The 16198-nt window shown below is 41.3% G+C and overlaps 1 protein-coding gene across 1 annotated transcript; it reads right to left on the bottom strand.

Moving 5' to 3' along the window:
- Positions 1-10618: 10618 nt before the first annotated feature.
- On the bottom strand, positions 10619-15841 carry LOC110955470 (cytochrome P450 26A1). The gene is made up of 7 exons (XM_022200478.2): positions 14977-15841; positions 14534-14758; positions 12667-12948; positions 12393-12542; positions 12143-12277; positions 11529-11675; positions 10619-11425 (listed from the first exon to the last, which is right to left on the bottom strand). Exons 1-7 carry the CDS (start codon positions 15166-15168, stop codon positions 11069-11071), a joined length of 1488 nt encoding a protein of 495 aa, XP_022056170.1. The 5' UTR covers positions 15169-15841; the 3' UTR covers positions 10619-11068.
- Positions 15842-16198: the final 357 nt, after the last annotated feature.

The raw sequence follows: 16198 nt of genomic DNA, 5'->3' as shown, positions 1-16198 counted from the left end.
GCTTAAAAATACAAGCTTGTATGGGTTGCAGGGTTGTTTGGTTTCTGACTATTAATATGAGAAAATTATTCAAGACTTTGTATTTATTGTATCTTGCTCTGGTACCCCTTATCTTTATCGTGAACAAAAATCTTTTTTTAAAAAAGAAAAGAAAAAAAAGCTAAAATGCTTAGCAGCTACCAAGTAACTACAGCGCCATTCCATATAAAATACACCAAATCTGAAAAAGTTCCCACCTTACTCCCTTAGAATCAGATGTTTTTTTTAAAATGTACAATAACTTTAGTATATTTAAAAAAGACATGGAATGCTTTAAAAAAAAAAAGTTAAAATACAAGCTTAGACACAACTTGCAGGATGCTTCCATTTTAGTTTTCATCATCCATCAAACTCTGACATGGAAACACTGAGATGGATTCACTTTTAGACATATCCTATATCAAATCTCTTTTCTCTCCTCTCCTCTTTCCTCTCTCTTCTATTTTAATTTCTGTTGTTGCCCTTCTCAGTGCAGAGGATGACAGAAGCTGTTCTGCAGCTGTCTCATGGTTTTCATTCAACTGTGAACAATGAAATCATATATTGCAGGTAACTGCAGAGACACTTAATCATACTGACTGACCCCAACAACAGCACAACCGCTGCCTGCTCAGTAGCATGTGTTGATTTATAAATTACAACATATCTCAGCTAAATATATCAGTTTTTTCAAATTTCTGAAATAGCTAAGACTAAAATAACACGTTTGATAAACAGGATTTAATGAAATAGAATAAATCACCTTCATGAAATCATCGTGAGCGGCTCAATGTGCATGTGCAGCACTGCATAGTTAATTAGTTCAATGACGACAGAGCTCTGTGTCATGTGGAGGCCCTCTGTGCTCAGTGTGATAGTGATTCATGTGTGAATACAGATTCTTGCTGGCTTTAGTCTCTCAGTAGGAAACTCTAGAATCCAGTTGCGCATTGAGGTGTTCAGGTCCTGCAGTTCCAGTTTGAGGGCTAAATGCTGAACTCAAGACTTTGAACTGCATTCTCACATAACAGATTTTCTTGGAAGGCTGGGTGGCAATGAGTGGAAGGCTGAGGACATTGCATCATCAGAGGAACCGTCGGCACATGTAAAATGAAAAGGGTCCATGAAGGGAGGAGGATTTATGTGCATGATGAGTCTGTCACGCGGTGGTGGGGGTGGTGAGGTTGTTTCTTGGGCAGATATGATGGCACTGTCTTTGTAGCATGATTATGCAACAGCCTGCCTCGTGAATCTGTTGAAGATGGCTTTGAAAACATCCGTATGCTCCTCTGCACAGTCTCTCAACATACAACCAGGTAGATCGCCTAGAACAGCAGATGTGTAACTGTTCATCACAAAGACTGATTTCCTCACGCTGGCTGAGGGACGACACAAAATCATTGAAAGGAGGGGGATGTTTTCTGTGCACCCATGCTGTCTAGTGATTCAGAATGAGTAAAGAATTAGCTGGGCTAGTTCAACAGAGTGATGTGTTGTAGTGAATTTTTGAAGTCATTACGGCCTGCATCCCGACCATGCACATCTCTGCTGTCATTTGATCTACTACATAATGGAAGATCACATTTACTGTGACAAGACAACCAGATTAATACAAACTGAGATGTAAACTGTAAAAATTACGATACAGCCATGGCCATAAGTTTGGACACAAGTACCATGACGCTTGTGAATCTTAGAAAATACCACAAAATTGTCACTTACAATATAAATACCAGTCATAGCCATCAACCAAAATGAAATATATTTCATTTTGGTTGATAGCTATGACTGGTATTCAGACGTTGGTTGTTTACAACTTCACTCCCATTCCAAGATGGCGGCGCACTGACGCATCGCCAGCCTATGCTGGACAGTGGCGTGAGGCATCTAGTATATCTATGTGGTTGACAATACCTGACAGCATGCTGACAGCACTGATGTCCTGATGACCCCTTGAATTTCAAGTCAAGTATCTTCAAGCAGTCTTTCCCTCAGCAGACACATTTCCTGTATTTAACGCTGCTTTGTCAACACTTTCTTTTTTACAAGATATGTAAAAAAAATAAAAATTATAACTAATTTCTTATTGATGCATTGTTTTATTTCCTGTTGTCTGCTTTTCTTTATTTTCTATATTCTAGTTTTTGAATATCACAACCACTTGGCTAGTTTATCTAATGTTGTTGGTCTCTGTTTCGGAATTGTCTGATAACCAGCTCAATCTAAACAGCATCAAATGGTACAAAGCAATCTGCAGGTAGGTCTGTTGTCCCTGTATAATTCCAGGCCTGCTCAGGACCGCTAGTCAAACACCGTCTGATTTCATATCACGTCTTCATTGCACTGTGTTTCCTTCTGAATCTACATCGAGATTTGATTCCGATGCTGTCTGTCACTGTGATGAAAAGTTGGAAGGGGAAAGATTTTGAGGAATGTTGCAACCATCAGCTCCTGGCCTCTGTAGACAGACTTGTTGGAACAAATCTTTAGCCGCATTTACTTATTTAAATGTGACTTACTTCTATGGCCTTTTGTTCCCTTTTTCTATACTCTATTCATCACAGTATTTTGGCTACATTTTAAGGTTTTGTTTTGAAAAGAGGAACGGCTGAATGGATACCAGTGGAGATGGCTGCTTTACCGGTGTATGACTGTACTGTGTGATAAGGAGTGTTGATGTAATGGGCAGCTCTCCTAGGGCGTTGAACTCTATCTGACCTGCTGAACCCGTCAACAGTTTCTCAAATTTTGAATAATCACAGAGAGCTACTAACAGCCATGCTAACGACCCCATTAGCATCTCTTATTGAGCTCCCATACGACTCCCCAGCAGGAGCTGAGGGGCCAGCACACGCCCTGCAAACTTCGTTTGAGGAATTGACGCTCCCATTGACATTTACTTATACACTACAGACAGTATAAATTGATTGACTCTCAGTGGCCTTGGGCATCAGAAAAAGTAGCTGCTCGCTGAAGTTAAAGTACAACATCACTGTGTCTGACACAAGTACACAATGACAGCATTAACAAAGGTGTCTTTCATTTGAAAATATTTTCTTTCCTGCTGACCAGCTGTTTAATGCAAACAGATGCTTTAGGCCCATTCAATACCTTGAAAATTGTAAAAATGAGAAAATGACAATTAAAGCTTTACTTGTGTTAATAATTTCAGACCCTATAATGTTTGTTAGCTGTTGTGTATCATCTTTTTCACTGATAGTGACACATGAATAAAGCAACAACTTACGTTATTGACAGGCACTTGCTGGATTACAACTTGCCACAAGGAACACCACGCTGTATTCAACACTTGAAACTACTGATTGAGAAATCATGAGGAAATTATTTACTGATGTAGCAGATCAAGAAAGAAGTAGGAACATTTTTTTCAGCATTTCTATGCAATCACAACTTTACAACCAGAATATTCACCCTTCTGACTGTTCGCAAGAATATCTGTTTAAGACATTTCCCTGTTGGCTTTACTTTTCAGAAACTAAGGCTATGTCTGTGTTTTATATACAATCTACAGTGACATCAAACAGATTTTCATTGGTAATGACAGTGAAGACAGCTCCCACAATTCCATTCTACTTCATAACATCATCAAACCAAAGCTTTAGACTGAGTTACTCTGAGCAGTAGAAATGACCTACCGGGTGTTTTATTGGAGCTAAAACGCAGCTTTGCTACTTCATATTATTCCAATATTACGACTTGCTGTTGTGTAGTGTGGAGCAATTTTACAGTGTTCAGAGTTGCAGGTAAGTTTGTCTGCTCCAGCCAGGAGGGAAGTGTGGTTGTGAGAGTGGTTGGTTCTTCATAGATCTGCACATGGTCTTTATCAGTATAATTATAACAATAAAATAAAGAAAATAAATTAGAGTCAATGATGAATTAAAAAAAATGAGACGCAATGTTTCGGTTCAAGCAGTTTAAGACCGTTTGCTTTGAAAACATTTCTTGGTGGTGTATTTAGAGGAAATTCAATGTACAGCATACAAACTGTGAGTGCTTGCTATGTAAAAAGAAATACAGTTGAAGCTGGTCATTGGTTCACATTTATGTCGCCCCTTTCAATTGAAAGGCAATTGATTCGCTGTGGCGACCCCTGAAGGGAAAAGCCGAAAGGAAAAGAAGAAGAAGAAGAAGTATGTTGCCCCTTCTACAAAACACTTTGCAATTTGTTTCTCGTACATCTATCACATATGCACTCACACCACAGCTATGGTGTTTGGAAAAGAAAATCAAACCAGGTGAAAACATACACACCATTTTGAGTTATTCATACTGTATAACTCCTGTACCCACAGTAAAGTTCATCCAAATGACAGAAAGAGTCCCAGCTCATAAGGAAATGGTTCCAGCACCAAACCATTGTGCTTCTAAAGATTTTGTACTTTGAAAACAACCCCATATTTTTTCTTTTTGTTACAGATTACAATGGGTTCAGTGTTTGCTGTTTCCTGTAGTATTAAGAGAGGTAGAGATAATATGGTTTAAAACAGTAGATAATCCGTGTACGTGAACCTATCCAAGTGAGTCCACCAGAAAATTCTCCCCATAGACACTTCTTTGGGAAGATCTTTCCCCCTTAAAAACAGCTAGCATGTAAAACACACTACACCATTCCAAGGATGTTCAGAACTTTGAAACCAACAGATTTCTCCTTTTTCTCACTTTTTCATTCCTGTGGTTGTCTGTGCTTCCTCCAGCCTCCACCCTCACCTCTCTTATGTACTGTTCATGGCAACAAAGTGGTTCGGTGTTTACCAGTGTTGCATTCAATAACACTACTTCACCGGCTATTACAATGATTTACTCTGGGCCATGTTCAGGCCTGGGGATCTAATTGAAAGCAAGCTAACTTTAAACCTCTTTCAACTCTGTGTTGTAAATTCACTACAATGGTCACAAATGTAGACAAAAATGGCCTTGGCCGTGCAAAGTTTTGTCTCCACTGGGTGATGGCGAACAATGGAGGGAAGCAGACACTCTTTAGAATGAGGAGAGGAGGCAAAGTTCAGAAAAGTTCATTCACATCATTTGAGGGCTGGACCAGCGGTGATAGGATGGCTGGACATAAAGGTGTCAGCTACAATTTACTATTACACTTTGGCCATTAGGCTGAAACTCTTATCCACAGTGACTTACAATAAGTACAACATTCAGTATTTGTGGATCCAATATTTGCAAGCAGCACAGTAATAAACAAGGGCCATGGACAACAGTACAATGCTAAGAAGTCAACATGCAGTGGAAGAAGGCCGGGTATAAATCAGAACGGCACCAGAATGAAAAACAACTTGTGAAAGAGGCCAAAGCACATCTGCCAGTAAGGCTGCCATTAAGCTGCAGAAAGACTGGCTTCTCATTTGCCAAGCTAACTGAGGAATTCTACTGAGTGTTACAAATACAAGCAGCCAGAATGTTTCATGTACTGATTAGACTGGCATCGCTCTTTACAATTCACTATCATTTATATGCCCTTACAGTCCAGGGTATATGTGTCAAATATGAGACGATGTATGGGACCTTGAAGATTCTCAGAAATTGAGCCATTGCAGAACACCATTTTACTCTTCCACCATCAACTAATGACGGATTTTGCATAATATCTTCTGGACTAAACATGATAAAATACCTATGATAACATAGGACAAGTTGTGTTTGCCTATTTTCTGGAGGATTATCATCATCTCTCTCACAGGCACATCAATCTATCCTTAAACTCTAAGACTGTGGCTGGTTAAAAAAAAAAAAAAAAAAAAAAAGGCTGCCAGGGGCAAAGAAGTCTCCTTTTCTACACGGACAGTGTAGAAAGCTCTGTGTCTGTGTGGTGATGTGAAAGAGACACAAACGAATAGGTTCAACAACAAACCAAATACTCTTTGTAATTGTTTGTAAGCTAAAAAGGTCATATTGAATATTGCTGTACATTTATAGGCACTGTACTGCCTGGGTAGTTCACAGGACACTACAAGGATATGACAAATGTGTCATTATGAAGTCCCATAGATTTCATAATGACAGGTATTGTATATTTATGCCTATGCCTTGATAAAAGCAATAACTATGCACATGTTGACTCCAGCTCTGGAGCAAAGTATATTTTTCCATGGGATGGATGGATGGATGGATGGATGGATGGATGGATGGATGGATGGATGGATGGATGGATGGATGGATGGAAACACAGAACGAAGAGATGGGGAGAGAGGAGAAGGTATAGCATGCTGCTTAATCAGTAAGCCACCATGACTTCCCTCAAGGTTAACCGATGTCTTTAAAGCCAACAACTCTTTAGAATTCAAGCCTCTATAAAGACTTACAACAATATATCAACTTCACATTACTGCCTGGCCATTATTGCCACTGAACCTTGTCACTGGATGTACAAAGTCATCTAATACACATATCTCCATGGTAATCTTCACTGTTTTGAATGTGTTAAACTTAAGAAGCTAGAGATCCACAGACAGATGTGGATTGGGACAGAGATCCAGGATGATTGTGTTGAAAGCCGAACTGAAGTCCATAAACGGAATCCTTGCGTAAGTCCCTGGTCTGTTGAGGTGTTGCAGTATGTGATTCTGCATCATCCACAGACCTGTTTGTTCTGTAGGCAAACTGCAGGGGTCCAGCAATCTCCTTCAGGTGGGCCAACACTAGTCTCTCAAAGGACTTCATGACCACAGATCAGATCAGATCAGAGTGTCAGGTCTGTAGTCATTCAGTCCTGTGATCTTGGGTTGGTTGGAGACTGGGCTGATGGTGGAGTGATTAAAGCAGGAAGGAACCTCGCACTGGTTCGGTGATCTGTTGAAGATCTAAGTGAGGACAGGCGACAGTTGTTCTGCACATACTTTCAGACAGACAGGTGAGACTCGGTCTGGGCCTACTGCCTTCCTGGTCTTTTGTTTCCTGAAGAGCCGGCAGACGTCTTCTTCACGGATCTTGATTGCAGGTTGAGTGTCAGAAGGTAGGGGGTGCAGGAGGTGTTGATGACTGCGTGGGGAGACGGTCGGTCTGGGTGTGGGGTGTGAAGACCTTTCTGAACCTACAATAGAACTGGTTCAGGTCGTCAGCTCGTTGTTGGCTCCCAACAGAAGTGGGGGTTGGAGGCTTGTAGTTGGTAATGTTCCTCAGGCCTTTCCACAGTGATTCAGGGTCATTTGCTTAAAGATGGCTCTTCAGCTTCTCTGAGGGGCCGTTTACACGAGGACACTTGCAGGTAAAAACATCAAACTATTTCAACAAAGCACCCAATCGTTTATACGAGGACGGCGTTTTGGGGGCTTAAAAACGCAAAAATTTGAAACCGGCCTCCAGAGTGGAAAAGTAGAAAACGCTACGCCGTTACGTTTCCCTCTAAACAGCAAAACGCAAAACTTTGCCGAGATCTGACCACGTCGCGTACGCGATTACGTCACATATGTGCACCAGTGCTTTGGTTTGCCGGCCGGTACAAGGAAGTAAACAAAGATGTGTGATTATTTCCATACTTCGTACCTTCAAGCAACTCTGGCAGCTCTATGTACACTACAGGAGTCGTACCAACAAACGTGCAGAATCTGTACAGATTCCATTCATGAACATTTACCATGGCGGAGATCCGAAAAGGGAGATAGTACGCATGCGCGTAGACATGGCGGAGTTTTATCACAGCGCCACCCAGCTGCCTGGCATGCATATCCAATCGAATTCCACACACTATAGAGTCACCGTATATACGCAGATTTCCTTCAAAACCGCTTGTCTAAACGTGAAATGACAAGACGTCACTTTTGCGTTTTCTGTTAAGATGGTCCTCGTATAAACGTAGCCTGAGTAGCTCCTCTTAGCTCCTCTTAGCTCCTCTGATCTCCTTTGTCAGTGTGTTTCTGACCTGAGGGCCTCTTCTTTGGCCTGACGGAGCCGTCTCAGTTTTGCGATGAGCCATGGTTTGTCATTGTTAAATGTTAAATGAACCCTGATGGGAACACACAAGTCCTCACAGAAGCTGATGTAGGATGTCACAGCGTCGGTCAGCTCATCCAGGTTGTTATTAGCAGCTTCAAAGATGCTCCAGTCCATGCAATCAAAGCAGGCTTGCAAACAATCACACTCACATTCACACCTACAGACAATTTAGAATCACCAATTAACCTCATTTTTTTTAGACTGTGAGAGGAAGCCAGAAAACCGGGAGAAAAGCCATGCATGCACAGGGAGAACATGCAAACTCCATGTGGAAAGATCCCAGGCCCAGGCTGGAACCAGGAGTCTTCTAGCTGTGAGGCAACAGTGCTAACCACCGGCCCACTATGCAGCCCCTGTTTTAAATTATGCTACATTCAAATCTGTTTGGAGGATATGTTCTCATACAAGTACAGCACCTCAGTGTCTGCATACTACACCACTGCTGAGCATATGTGAGGGTAGTGGACACAGTTTTGGGCAGCACATGGACGTATGCGCAGAGTTCCACGTGGACTCACATGGACTTAAGATGATAATAAAGGACGTCACTTGGACCCAAGCATTCCCTCACATATTTCCGGGTGTGTAAAGTATAATTCTGGGACTAGTATGACAGAAGTTGTTTCAAGCAAACCTAACCCTTTAGACCAGCCAGATATCTTATCATTAGGTGGTTTCTCTGCGAACTACACACCCATTCTTAGAAGGAAAGGAACATCTGTCGGAACAGTCAGCCTCACATTGTTATCTGCTGTTTTCTGATCTGGAATCATAAACGCATTTCACCAGTACTCTGGTATCTGTTTGTTCTGTTATTTAAAATGTTATTAAAAGATCTTATCTCTGTACCTGTAGTAATCATAAACCCATGCTACAATCCTACTTCCACTGTTTTATTGGTTCAATGGCCTGAAACTGAACCGATCAATATGAACTCTGTTTCACCTTCTGTCTGCTCATCTGCCAGGGTCATCAGCATTCTAGCTTTGGCTTCCTTCTTTTTATATGGATTCCAGATTGCTCCTATGTTTTTTTTCCTCCTCACAGTTTATTGATTCTGCAAGGATAATGGAATGTGTGGGTGTCTCAGGGCCATGCACTTTCTGTGCGCACTGAGTAAATACATCAGCTATCATCTGCAAACTTCACCTGGAGTTTTCAGATAAACCATAGAGAGCTGCTCTTTGTCTCTCCATTTTCAGGCACTATCACACAATTCACTCCTCATTTACCCTCATTATTTAGTGTTTATTATTGTATTATAATGACATTATCACCGGTCAAAATGAGCAGCCTTTAAATAATTTAGAATCATTTATATTCTTTATATACAACCGTTAGAAGCCCAGACAGCTAAGTTTATGAAATTAAATGTAAGAATATCCATTTCATCAGTACAGAATGCTTCACAGAAATCAGTCAACTTTTTGGAAATTACAACTTGCTGACCATTTTTAATGCATTTTAAATGGAAAAAAATCCAGTTCTGAGAATTTGCTTCATCGTAGGACAATCAGAAGTCAAACTGATTTTAGGAGATACCAGCAAGTAACGTCAGGAATGCGTTGTAATTATGTTTCCATTTCTTTCATAGTTCATGTAAACAGTAATATTTCAGTGCTTCTACTGAGACCAGAATTCCCTGTACAACTTGGAGACAGCTGTCATGGGAGAAAAGGAGTATTTTAGTCTCAGTGGAGGGCTGAAATAGAGAGAACAAGCTGTGGTTATGAAAATCCATCCAGAACAATATTTAAAAAGCCACGAAAAAATATTAATTTGCTCCAGAGCTGGAGTCAGGATGTGCAGTTAGAAATTTTATTAAGGCATAAATATATACATATATAATAATAAATTCTGCTTATATTTCAGGTGATATGTGTCAAGATCGAGGTCATGTGTTAACTTTTTCAAAAAAGCTTGAAATTTGGTACACTTTAAGAGTTTGAAGCCCTTAACATTTTCAGAAAAGGATTCATCACAGAAATAAGAGTAAAACAGAAGCACAAAGGTTCTACTCCACACTAATCTGCTCATTTTTCAAGCAAATGACAAAATTAAGTAATTCTTCATATGGATTACAGGTAGTGGTGGTCAGATATGGTCGTAATTTCAGACAGATCTAGGCTTGCGGTTTCCCTCTAACAGTCTTTTCCTAAGGTAACCACTAGGGCTGGACCCGAATATCCCGAGTATCCGAATATTCGGCGGGTCTCCTCTGGTCCGGGAGACCAGACGAATGGATCCGAATATTCGGGCCGTCTCCGCCAATCTCCCCCCGTCAGACGTTACGGGGCGGAACGAATATTCGGATATTCGTCTTTAATAGGGCCCGAATATTCGGAGGCCAGAAACCACTATTCGGGCCAGCCCTACTAACCACATCCAGTCTGTCCTCAGCACAGAGATGGAATAGTTTTCTGCATGTTTAAGTATTTGCTTATTGCTTGAAAACATTGTCTCTCACTGATAAATTAACTATTATCTTGTAACAACGTAAAGGACACAGGACACCTTCAGAACTCATTTTGTGGCACGCAAAGGATCAAAAGCATCTCAGCTTTGGTAGGGGTGGTCATAATGTTTGGGTTTGGCTTCTTTTTTTCATATTAAATGAAAAACAAACAAAAACCAAGACTCTCCGCACAACAATTTTATTAAATAACGGCCATACAATATAAGTCACTTAAATAAGTTGTGGTAAGATAGAAAAGTTATATAAACAGACTCTACATTACATATGTACAGAATCCTTTAGATACACCTCTGAGCTGATTAAAGTGTGCCATGTAAGTGTACAGTGCCTCTTGTTAAATCTGTTCATATCTCAAGAAAAATATGTACAAATGCAATGTATTAACATCATAATATAAAATGTAAATGTGTTCTAAAGCAATATACAGTATGTACAGCTCATGCCCAAAAAATACCACACTGACACGAGCCCAGGAAGAACGTATTTTCTGTTCATGTGGCCAATGATCAGTTTTCACGGAGCAACAGTAATCCAAAATCTCCTCAAGCGTCGGATTTGAGACCTTTAGGAATAACCTCAAATTTCATTCTACAATGCCTTTAAAAAGCGCAATCACTTTTCAAAACTCTCTGAGTTTGGTGCATAGCTGGTAAACTTGGTTGGCAGGTTGTCCACAGGATAGACAGTAGGTCCAGTTTTCATGGCAGGCGGCCCGTTTAAAAGGGTCCAGTGGCACTTTGTGACGACTTCTACTAGGAAGATCTTGAGCAGAACCTTGGCAAATTCCTTCCCCACACACATCCTGGAGCCTCCACCGAACGGGATGTACTGGAACCTGGAGGAATCTGCAGAGGGTTTGGTCATGAAGCGCTCGGGCTGGAAGTCTTCTTTGTTGGGGAAGATCTCTGCCACATCATGGGTGTCACAGATGCTGTAGATAACATTCCAGCCTTTGGGAATCTGGTAACCCTGAGTAAGGATGGAAAATGATTGGTCAGTTTTATTATGTCTCTACAATCTGCTTTCACATTATTTATTTATACTAGATAGAAATCTATCTTTGGTTGCTTACATTGAGTTCGAAGGTCTTCAGGGCCACTCTGAAGCCTCCAGGGACAGGAGGGTTGATCCTCAGTGTCTCCTTAATGACACAGCCGGTGTATTTCAAATGCTCCAAAGACTCGATGTTCAGACTCTGGAGGTCCATCCCCTGCTCCTCCTGAACACAAAGAAACAGGAGCATAAGGAGAAGACTGTGGAATCATCTCAGTGGTTCAGTCAGGACATAACAGGTGGAGCTTAAGGAAAAACTGTGGCCGAGGTGGCATCGTACAGATAAAAACAGCTGGAAATGCTGCATCTACCAATACTTTTCTTTTATTGGAAGTTAGCACAAATCTCAACTTGTCAGTGATCTAAAAAGCTCAATTGGCTTCATAATCCTTCAAATAAGGGTTTAAAATACCTTAAACTAGTACCTAGCTTCACTGAGACAGCTTTGGTGTGGATAACTAGCTCTATGGGATGCTATGTTGCATATTTCAATATATTAATTATATAATAGAAGATACTGGCAAAAAATTCCCTCCAAATCACTTTAAGGATACCAAGCTGTCCATTAGGTTGAATGTGCAGCATAAAAACTAAATTGCAGTTTACAGAGGTAGAGTTGCACAGTATAATCACCTTGTCCTTTAGCTCCTGCCTCAGTCTGTCCACTACTTCAGGGTTTAGGCCCAGGAACATAACCAGAGAGGTGGCTGTGCTGGCTGTGGTTTCATGACCCCCAAACAGCAGCTCTGTCGCAGACTCCTTGATGGCCTGGGGTCAGAGTAGCACACAAGAAGAATTATTTCAGCCCTTAACCTGAACAACAGATCATAGGGATAAAAAGCAGATGTTCTGATCCAGTACATGTGCTGTGAGTCGTTCTCACCTGCATGCTAAACGGCTCTCCGTTCTTCTTGCTGCTGTCAATGAGCTGCTGTAGGGCATCTCTGTATTTTGACTCTTTGTCCGAGTCTTGCACCTTCTTCCTGATGTTCTCCTCTATCTTGGAGTGGATGAAGTTCCTCGCCTTCAGACCCTGAGAGCAGGAAGGATGACAGGAGGACAAGCATTCTTTACACGTGTGCGTAGAAATTTGATCCACCTCATTTAAAGCTTGTAAAGAAGGAGCTGATGTGATTAAGGTTTTGTCTTTCTCTTACCCTGTACAGTCCACTGAAAGGCACATCAATGGGCAGGGAGAACAGATTCTTGATCATTTCCTCGAAAGCCTCCACCAGCTGCTGCTCGTCAGTCCTGATCTGCTCTGGCTCGAAGCCCAACAGAATCCTCATGGCTATGCGGAACATCAGCCGCTTCATCTCCGGGTAAACCAACACACAGGATTCTTTGGCCAGCCACTCCTTCACTGCTGCCTGCACCTCCTCCTGGATGACCGGGATGTAGAGCTCCAGAGCTTCCCTGGAGAAGGCCCGCATGATGGCCTGAAGGAGCACAGAGGTGGTGGACGACCAGGTTAGATTTATGAAAGCACAAGCAGCATTTCATCCTAATCTAATGTTATTAATTACATTTCTCAGATGATGAACAAGTTTTTCTTTTGGCAAAAAAGTACAGACAGAAGAAACGTCTTTAGAAAATATTATCTGTGTAATTCAGCTTCAGATGTTGGCCCATATTCCATTGAATATAGGTCACATTTTGACCCATCAATGAGCCTTTCAACACCGTTAGCTAACACAAGGTAGCATTAGAACACAGGAGTGATGGTTGCTGCAAATGTTCCTCCGTACCCCTATGGAGATATTCCATTAAAAATTTACAGCTAGAATAGTCATTTACCACATTAACAATGTCTACACAGGATTTATCATTCATTTAATGTGATCTTCATTGAAATTAATTTATTTTCTTTCAAAATAAGTACATTTTTAAGTGTATAGGGACAAACTGAAGTACTCTGCTGAATCCTAAAAACTGGAATCAGCAAATAAAAGAGCAATCAGTAATGTAATCTACACTGTAAAGTCCCTAGGCTGCTGAACTCCTCCCCACCCTTCAGTTCCAACCATGCAGAATTCACAGGAAAAAGTCAGGTTTTCCATCCCTGTCATGATGGGATATCAGCTCAATTTCTAAGTGACCCCAGACTTTTGAAAATTGAATCACCAATATTTCCAGACATCATCCTTCATTTCCAGTGATTCTAGTGCAGATTCATGTCCCGAAAGAAACATCTATCTATCAAGGGCAAGTTTTTTTAATCACATTGGAAGAACTTTTTTTTTTTTTTAAAGGGATTTTAACTGGAAGCTAAACATATTTGCAGTGTATAAAGGAAGTGCATATAGTTCCATGATTATCCGATGATGTTGGGGAGGAAAACTACGATTATTTCATCAAAATGAAAGCATGGAGAACTTAAACACTCCCTAATTGAAACTTCTGCGATAAAGATCCCATTTTTATTTACTTTAACCCTCATGTTGTCCTGTGGGTCAAAACGGACTCGGTTTAAAGTTTGAAAATGTGGAAAAATATATATATTTTCACAGTGAAACTTCTGATGTCCACATTTTTGAACATTTTTTGGTGAAAAAAAAAGAAATGTTAAAAATGTTTAAGAACATTCACCAAAAAAAATCAACCAAAATCCAGGGATTTTTTGTAAATGTTGATAAAGAAATTATTAGAAGTTTTAGTGATATATATGTAATCACTTGCCACATTCTTTAAAATAAAACTTTTAAGGGAAAATTTTAAGGAATTATTGGAATTTTCTTCCTGAAGGTTTTGCAAATTTTCAGAAATGTGGGGATTTTTTTTTTGCTGAATTTTTGGATTTTTTTTCAGACAAGGAAACAGATTTTTGGTGCCCATAAATAAAGACAACAGGAGGGTGACTTAGACAACAGTGACACTTTGTTCACATTTTAGACAGCAGTTCTAGAAGTTTCCTTCCTATTTTTATATGCAGAATGCTTTTCCAAAACATGAAAATAGCTGGTTTTGGACTGCATCTAGACTTTTAACAGTCATCTTTAAGTGATAAAAAAACACTCTGACTACCTTCTTCTTGGTCCTGTGCTGCGCTCCGTGCATGTTGGAGAGCGTGTCCGAGCCCAGGATGGTGCGCACAGACGCGGGCCACTGCACGGACACGAGCCTGTGTTCCCCCAGCAGGATCTGCCTGACGTTGTCCGCGCCGGTCACGCGCACCGTGGGGTTCCCGAAGAGGTGCGTTCGGTAGATGCAACCGTATTTCTGCCGCTTCATCCGCAGGAACTTTCTCCTCTGCAAACACGATCACACACACAGAGAGAGCGATCCCACATGAAAGCTGATCAGAGGATCACCGTGGAAGCAAACACAGCAGCTGATCCATTCTAGTTAATGGAATAGTTGAAATGAGAGAGGATAGAGGAAGAAAAACCCGTCAAGCACAAGACAACAGATTAAAGTTTGCAGCCTCCTCTTCCACGTGTGCACCGTGGGACCCAACAGCTGTTTACCTGCAGGATGAGCTGCAGCGTCTCTCCGATGAAGGGCATCCCCATGGAGCCGGGGGGCAGCGGGCTGGGGCAGCCGGGGTCTCTGCCGCGGACTAGGTAAACCTCCCACAGCTTCACCGCCACCAGGAACAGCAGGACGGGCAGCACGAAGGTGGTGCACAGGAAGGTGGCCAGCAGGTTGCTCAGGGGCATGGTGCCGGTGTGGTGGAGCTCCGTCAGCGGACTGAGGCTCCGAGCTGCTCATCCGGCGCATTTATAGGCGCCCGGCAGCCTGTTACCTTCTCCTCCCTCAGATAAATTAGTTCACACAAAGTTCATCTTTAATTGTGGGTGTCGTCGGCCCCGCCTCCGGTCTGCTCGCTGCCTTGCCTCACCATTTGTTTCATCTTTAATCCTCCCTCCTGTTGCACGCACACAATCCGCGGCGGATTTCACTGAGAAAAGGTGACGATTACCTCCGAGACAATGGAATCGCGTCCCAAGACGTCTTTGTTGGCAATAACGCGGCTAGTTTACAGTCTAATTAGCGAGGCTTAAGGCCGGCTTGTAGGATCAGCAATGCTGCCTGCAGGGCATTCAGCAGCAGCAACTCTGAATGGAGAGGAGCTGCTTAATCCTCTGCTCAGAGGAAAGTTTGCAGATTTACCTCCAACTTGTGAATCATTTGAAGTGACTGGCTGTGGTGGTTTGTGATTGTCAGGTTTATCCATGTGGTGTAATCATATTTAAGGGGTGTCAAACATGTGGCCCGCGGGCCAAAACCGGCCCTCCAGAGGGTCCAATCCGGTCCTCAATGTAAAAGTTACAAAGAAGACATTAAATGCAGATTGTAAATGTGTAAAACGATACATTTAAAAAAAAATTCTAGACCATGCCAAGTTGTTTTGATCATAAAGTACAATCCTGTATTGCTCATTGTGATTTTGTGTCTCATTTTTGTCACATTTTGCCTTATTTTTGTCTGACTTTTGTCATTTGTCTCACATTTTTGTCATTTTGTGTGTTTTTGTCCCGTTTGTGTTGCTAGTCTATTCTTTGTCATTTTGTTTCTGGCTTTTGCAGTTTTTGGTCTAATTTTTGTCATTTGTTCATTTTTTTGTTGCTTTCTAACCTTTTTGTCTTTTTCTTTGTGTGGTTTCATGTTATTTCTTTCTTTTTTGTCATTTTGTTTCTCACTTTTGTCATTTTGAGTCTCATTTTTGTAATTTTTTTCTCTTGTTTT

The sequence above is a fragment of the Acanthochromis polyacanthus genome, chromosome 19 (assembly GCF_021347895.1).
Source record: "Acanthochromis polyacanthus isolate Apoly-LR-REF ecotype Palm Island chromosome 19, KAUST_Apoly_ChrSc, whole genome shotgun sequence".
NCBI lineage: Eukaryota > Metazoa > Chordata > Actinopteri > Pomacentridae > Acanthochromis > Acanthochromis polyacanthus.
This window is presented reverse-complemented; position numbering and strand designations above follow the sequence as displayed.